The sequence below is a fragment of the Triticum aestivum genome, chromosome 1A, assembly GCF_018294505.1.
Source record: "Triticum aestivum cultivar Chinese Spring chromosome 1A, IWGSC CS RefSeq v2.1, whole genome shotgun sequence".
NCBI lineage: Eukaryota > Viridiplantae > Streptophyta > Magnoliopsida > Poales > Poaceae > Triticum > Triticum aestivum.
This window is the reverse complement of record NC_057794.1, coordinates 20,674,007-20,681,199: the sequence shown is the minus strand read 5'-3', so window position 1 is coordinate 20,681,199 and position 7,193 is coordinate 20,674,007. Positions and strand designations below refer to the sequence as shown.

The following is a 7,193-nucleotide window of genomic DNA, read 5'->3' as shown; positions in this document are numbered from 1 at the left end:
CATGGGATAGTTTTAGCTGTTAACTTCAGTTAAAAAATGTCGAGTTCGAATTATTCGCCTCCTTTTATTGTTTCTGTTTCTACTATATTAACATATGAACCCATTGATGTTCAACCTGCAGGGAAAGGTAATATGACCTCCTTCAAGTTGATCCATAAAGTACATATTTAAAAGGAAGGGATATTGTACAGCAGAATAGCTTCTGAAATCTGAACTACTATAGAAGTGTACAGTTTTGACAGAGCGCTTGCTTCTAGCCAATGCACTAGTGTACGTATCACTGAATATACAATACTCATCATTTATGTAATAACCAGCTTTGGAAAGAATGTACATACCTGAGAAAGAATCGATGACTTTTCTAGTTTCAACAAATTAACATTATTCTGAACGACCTGCCTGATACATAAATTAACATTAGTCTGATAATCAGCTGAATATTTCTAACCAAAGGTGGGCATATCCTACCTACTTTGTAAAAAGAATGGACCAAGTCTATTCTCATGTCGACTCTGAGGAGTCATTATCAATGTTGCTAGTGCGCACAATTATAAATAATCAGAGGCAAGTACCAAGAAAAAGAGACATAAGCTAATGCAGGTATGAATGCCACTAACTTGTTTTGGGTGCCAGCGGCATGGTTCCAGAAGACTTGAAGCTCTGATTAAGCCATTCAAATGGACACGCACTTTCGTGTACTTTTCTACGACATTACTTTACCCACTTAATTAAGCAGGACCTGCTTAATGGGGGAGAACTTAGTTTTAAATGTGAGCCATTAATTTTTTTGATCGGATGGTGCAAATAATATTAACATATGTGGACGAATATGATGGCTTGTTTTACTTCTGTCTTAAGTATCTGATTTATTTTCAGCTTTTGGTTAAAAATTGGTAGCGGAAGGCATTTTGACCCATTTGTCACTGTTATTTGTTACGGCACAGCGTTGGGAGTTCCTTTTTGTACTTGTTTGTTGTGAAACATCATAATGTATCTAGTTACACGTCTGTCATGAATTCAACTTCAGGAATTTGGACTGTGGCGAAAGCCCAGAAATCTTGGTGATTGAATAAACATGGAACTATAATGTTTGTGAAATGGAGAGGTTACATGATGAGGGGCATGCCTGTATTTCACTCAGTAGTGAGATGATGTATAGGTGCTTGTTAGGGACTTTATTTGTTCCTTATTATGTTTTAGTCCAAAAACATCAACACTCATTGGGTGTTATAATCTCCTGGGGGCCTTTTACTTGTTTCAGTTGTATGATTTGTTAAAGTGGCTATGCTGGATTGCCCTGAAGGTGGTATGGATAGCACATTCAGGTAATAAATATGACAAATGAAGACGCATTTTCACTTATTTGGTAATCTAGACGCGTCAAAAGTGACTTCTTTCAAATGTGCTTGGATGATTCGTGACACACAATTAATCTATCACAGGACTCAAAAATAGTTAGCTATCTTTACTTCCTTATAAGCATTGCCCTGGATTTTCTCTTTAAATTGTTTAAATTTTGTTATTGTCATTTAGGCAATAAGACATACTGAGCTCAAATATATTTTCTTAATTCCTTGCCATATCTTAGAGCTATAAAACACCCTTTATCTCAATCTTTGAAGACATACCGGTTGGATGGACAATGAATTTTATACTTCATTAGTATAGAAGACTCCCTGAGTAATAGATTGCAGCCATCCATACTATCGCCACACTGTATACAATGTGGATAGTTAGCTTGATAAACATGGATTTAGCATGCATATATTATTGGCAGTTTTTTAAGGCTATGCTAAAATGTGATAGTTATATTTTGTCCCGACACCACTGTATATGTTGTTGTACAATGCGGGAGGATCACGTAGAGTCGCTGTTTCAGTTTTCGCTTGGCTATTTTGGCTATATTATTACTAACCTCATCAGTGTCATACGCCGTTTGTTTATCCAAGGGCATGCCAAAATTTCCCTTTAATTACGTCATTTTTAGTGCCTACAGATGACTGATGTTTCATTTTGATAAAAGTCCCACTACGGTCAGAATGAGATGAATTACATGTCTGCAAAACTAATCAAATATGAATGTGATGAATTTCCTCTTTGCAGAATCTACATACTATGTATTACATGCAAAAAATGTTTATACAAGACATTTTCCCCTCATGGTTATATGTGTGTTGCACGTACATGCCCACGTCCTCGACGGGTAAGAAAATCAGCGCAAGGATCAAGTCCCAAACCTATTTTTCTTTCTTCCGTTCCTTGTCCATTCTTTGTCCTGAACTGAATTCCGTCTTGTTCGCTGCAACAGCAAAATCCAGCTACCGGTGGGGATATAGAGGATGCCAAGATGGACAACGCATTGGTATCGAGTTTGCCGAGCTCGCGAGGACAGACCACGACCTGGTGACCTTTGCCATTGAGGGCACCGTCTACCTTTGGAGCCCCGTTGATCTCATGACCCTCGCCACCGCCACAGCCAACGCCACAGGTGAGCAAACATGCACGCGGTACCCTTCCCTGCTTATGTCTGTATACATATATACGAGGTTGATTGTTTGTTACCGGTTGAAGAGTGTGAGATTGCTAAATGGCGACTGCTCTTACTGGAGCGATGTTACCCTTCCAGGAGATAAGAGTGATACTATTCTTTGGTCAGGTTATGTTTGTTACGGATTGTTGTATTGAGGAAAGCAATTATGGAACTTAGTGTGTTTTATGGTTTTTTTTTTCTGAATTTACAGCCGCTAAGTTCCTGAAGCTTGATCGACATCTTTTGTCAGTTGCTAACTATTCCAACATCTCTCAAAATGGGAAAAGCAAGAGGGAAATGTAGCACCCCCTAGGACATCAACTGTACTGCCAGTGTACATGCTTTCACATGAAAATGCTGGTATCCACCTTGCAGCCTGCTATTGTTTTCTGAATTTGCAACTGCGGACCATTGCTTTCTGTCTGGATTTCACTCAAATTGAGCAGTTTCACAGAGTGGGTGTTGGGGTAGTAGTTTTGCTCAATTCAGGATATCGTGTGAAATAAACCTATGGGATTTCTCTCCAGTTTTATGTTGTGGCATAAGATTGAAAAAAAGTAGCCATGGTTTACAAGTCACTGGTAAAACAAGTAAACCTGCTGTTGTCAAAATTTCAAACCAACTAAGCATGTTCATTTCAAATCAGTTAGCAATGACATTCAATGTGGAAGGAAGGTGAAACAGCTTATGATTTCTAAGTAGGAGTATATATTATTTCTAGGCTTTGGTTTTACTTTTTTTGGCTTTAATGGGTCCTACTAGTGTGCATTGGGAAAAAAATATTTCAATCTAAGTGGCAACAGGTTCCAACGTGTATATGTATTATGTGCTACATACGAAGGTTCCAACGGACTTATATTTAGGAACGGAGGGAGTAGATTTTAGAACTCAATTCTCATAGACAAAGCAAGAACCTTCGATGACTAATGCTTAAGTGAGGTGTAATTTTTCAATTTTAGAACTCAATTCTCATAGACTGAAGCTCGGCCTAGGCTAGAACCCCCTCGAGTGAGCTCCTCAAGTCCTCTTATACCCCTCCTACTTGCTTGTTGGTTCAATGCTCTGCCTTTGTGAGGTGTAATTGTTCAATTTTGTTCATAGTCGAGCATTGGATGATATTGTATTTGTCATGATGTACATGGTTCATGAACTATGCCAACCTGCAGCTTTGTTGTACTAGTGATAGTAGGATAATGCAAGTTTTGACAATCCATGCATATTTCCGCATCATAATAATCTTCTTCTTCTTCTAGTCTTCTTCTTCTTCTAACTTTCTTCTTTCCCATTTTACAGATTTGCTTAAGATCACGGAAGCTTGGGTTGATGGAGTGCTTGTATTTAGTTTTTGTTTTGACCTTGTGAAACTTGCTACCTATGGATGAAACTGTGTAATATTGATGAAACTATGTATATGTACGGATGAAACTTGCTGTTATTGGTAACATGTGTTGGATATATATGTGTTCATGACTATTGGTAATATGTGTTGAATATGCTATATTGGTCATATATATTTGTGTTTGATTTTCTGTCAAAAGGAACTGATATAAGAAAAATCAAAATTAAATGGGGCAATATAGTCACTTTGCCATTTGCTGGCAGATGGCAAAGAGCTTTGCCATCAGCTGGCAGATGGCAAAAAGGCCACGTGTCATCTACATGTAAAATTTGGGCTGGCCTATTTGGGCTCTTTGCCATCTGCCAGCAGATGGCAAAGCTCTTTGCCATCTGCTGGCAGACGGCAAAGAGCCTGCATACTTTGCCATCTGCTGGCAGACGGCAAAGAGCCTGCAGCCTTTGCCATCTGCTGGCTAACGACAAAGTATGCCGTTAGCCTTCTAACGGGGCTAACCCCGTTAAGAGGCTTTGCCATCTGCCGCCAGCAAAGTATCCGTTAGCGTTCTAACGGGGCTAACCCCGTTAAGAGGCTTTGCCATCTGCCAGCTGATGGCAAAGCCAAAGGCTCTTTGCCATCAGCCAGCAGATGGCAAAGAAGCCTTTGCCGATAGGGTTTCGGACAAACTGTTTGCCATCTGCTGGCTGATGGCAAAGCCTTTGCCATCCGACGACTGGCAGATGGCAAAGTGCCAGATTCCAGTAGTGATACTAATGCCTCAGCAACAGTATACTATTGTTATCCATGCTCCTAGCCGCTTGTGTATCTGTTTATTATTCTGTTCATTATTCTTTTCCTAGTTGTTCTTTGTTGGAAGATATTGCTTTCATTGATAGCCATGATAACATAATTTCCTCTCTTCTACAGGAGCTCTAGGCTAAAGAAGTTTGAAGAAGGGAACACTTCATCTTTGTAGCTAGTTTTATCTTCCTAGGTGTTTTATGTTCCTGGGTGTTTATTCCTGGGTGTTCCTGGGTGTTTACGTCAGAGATGTTCCTTGATGTTCCTGGGTGTTTGCACTTCCTGGGTGTTGTAAATTACTAGATGATGTGAACTATGCATGATTGTAATATATATAATATACTCATTTTGGTCGCCATTTGTGAAAATTTGGGTGATTGAAATATTGGAAATGTTGATTATTTATTGTTTTTTGAGGACCAGTTCATTAATTGCTGATACATCAGAAATGAAACAAATACTACTTGGGCCCTAAAAAGGCCACAAATCAAACAATTCAGGAAAATGAATAAAATCGCTTAAAAATCAATTGTGAAAAGGTGAAGGCCAAGAAAACAAAAAGGCCTAGGCCCAAAAATAACAAGGCTGAAATGTTGTGCTTGGCCCATCTACCCGACCAAAATTAATATGAGAAAAAACACAAATAGGCTGAATTGTTGGGCTTGGCCCATGTAAAGTGTCGAATTGGACCGGGCTGAATCTTATCAACGACCTTTTCAATTGGTCGCAATTTTGCCACGTCGGATCCGACGTGGCCTGGGCACAGAGCTAGCGACCAAAACAGAAGGTCATAGAATCAACGACCTTTGGTTTTGGTCGTGGAATTCCACGACCTTCTCACAAAGAAGGTCATTAATTTCAGTTTATGACCGCCAGCTTTTGACCTTCTGTTTTTGGTCAAAAAAATGTCGCAAATGAAAATCAATGACCTTTTAGAGACCAATAGTGAGGGTCACAAGTTGACATATTTCTTGTAGTGTGACAAAGGAACAACGTATGTTGTTATGTGGTTTGACCGATAAAGATCTTCGTAGAATATGTAGGAACCAATATGAGCATCCAGGTTCCTCTATTGGTTATTGACCGGAGACGTGTCTCGGTCATGTCTACATAGTTCTCGAACCCGTAGGGTCCACATGCTTAAAGTTCTGTGACGATCGGTATTATGAGTTCTTGTGTTTTGATGTACCGAAGGTAGTTCGGAGTCCCGGATATGATCACGGACACGACGAGGAGTCTCGAAATGGTCGAGACATAAAGATCGATATATTGGACGACTATGTTCGGATATCGGAAGTGTTTCGGAAGGTTTCGGACATATACCGGAGTACCGGGGGGTTACCGGAACCCCCGGGGAATATATTGGGCCTAATGGGCCTTAGTGGGAGAAGAGGAGGGGCGGCCAGGGCAGCCGCGCGTCCCCTCCCCCTCTAGTATGAATTGGACAAGGAGGGGGGGGGGGCGATGCCCCCTTTCCTTCTCTCCTTCTCTCCCTTCCTTCTCCTCTCCTACTCCTACTTGGAAGGGAGGAGTAGGACTCCTCATGGGGCGCGCCATACGAGGCTGGCCCCTCCCCCTCCTCCAATCATGTATATACAGGGAGGGGGCACCCCTTGAAGACACAACAATTGATCATTGATCTCTTAGTACTAGTAGAAAAAGGGTCAAATGTGAAGTACATTAGTGCCGGTTTGAATTTGAGCCGGCACTAATGTGACCATTAGTGCCGGTTCCAACGGCTAGGCGGGCGGGCATCATTAGTACCGGTTCGTGGGCAACCTTTAGTGCCGGTTCATGCCACGAACCGGTACTAGTGAGGCTGTGTTAGGCTATGGTCAGGCTGGGGCCCCCACGAAGACCTTTAGTACCGGTTCATGCCATGAACCGGTACTAGAGTTTCTTAGTAAGCTGAATTTTAGTCCCATCTCGCCAAGAGAGAGGCAGTATGAGCAGTTTATAAGCCGTGAGTAAAGAGACAATGACGAAGAGGCGCAATGCTCACCTCCATGTTGATTAGCTTCAAGCCTTTCGAAATAGCATAGATTGCACTGAGCTATGTGCAGTGCAGTCTACACTATTCCGAAAGGCTTGAAGCAAATTAACCAGCAATGCACCTCTTTTTTATTTTTAATAACTTATTTGAACTCCAAACCTCTTTTTGTTCAGTATGCAGCATTCAAAGCGACGTCATCAATTTCCAACATGTTCTGACATCATTTGTTATTTTTCGGTCATTTACCTAATTGTTTAGAGAGCTAAATGACGGTGAAATTGAAAATCACTACAAAATGAATTCTGAAAATGTTGAAACTTGGCATGGTATCATCATTTCACCCGCATAGCATGTGCGAAAGAGTAGAGAGGGTCACGGCAAAAACTGGACGCACTTCGTGTACAAACTGGACAAACTCTTTCGGAGTATCAGAGTTTCGGACGAGAACTCATCTGTTACACGGGCACTTCAATGTTTTTTAAAATTATTTGAACTCTGGACTTCTTTTGTGTTCAGTATGCAGCATTCAAAGC

The 7,193-nt window shown here is 40.9% G+C and overlaps 1 protein-coding gene across 10 annotated transcripts; it reads left to right on the top strand.

Annotated features, from left to right (window-relative positions):
• The first annotated feature begins 7 nt into the window (after positions 1-7).
• LOC123187155 (uncharacterized) lies at positions 8-3,932 on the top strand. 10 transcript variants are annotated; one of them, XR_006493851.1, is made up of 5 exons: positions 8-2,203; positions 2,309-2,488; positions 2,572-2,651; positions 2,742-2,890; positions 3,824-3,883. XR_006493851.1 is itself a non-coding variant. In XM_044598947.1 (3 exons), the coding sequence occupies exons 1-3, from the start codon at positions 2,116-2,118 to the stop codon at positions 3,910-3,912; spliced, it is 357 nt and encodes a 118-aa protein (XP_044454882.1). In that variant the 5' UTR covers positions 8-2,115; the 3' UTR covers positions 3,913-3,932. The 10 variants fall into 10 exon arrangements, 3 of the variants coding, with proteins under 3 accessions (XP_044454882.1, XP_044454872.1, XP_044454866.1); XR_006493850.1 differs by having other exon boundaries at positions 2,572-2,656; XR_006493855.1 differs by lacking the exon at positions 2,572-2,651 and having other exon boundaries at positions 3,824-3,901.
• The last annotated feature ends 3,261 nt before the right edge of the window (positions 3,933-7,193 follow it).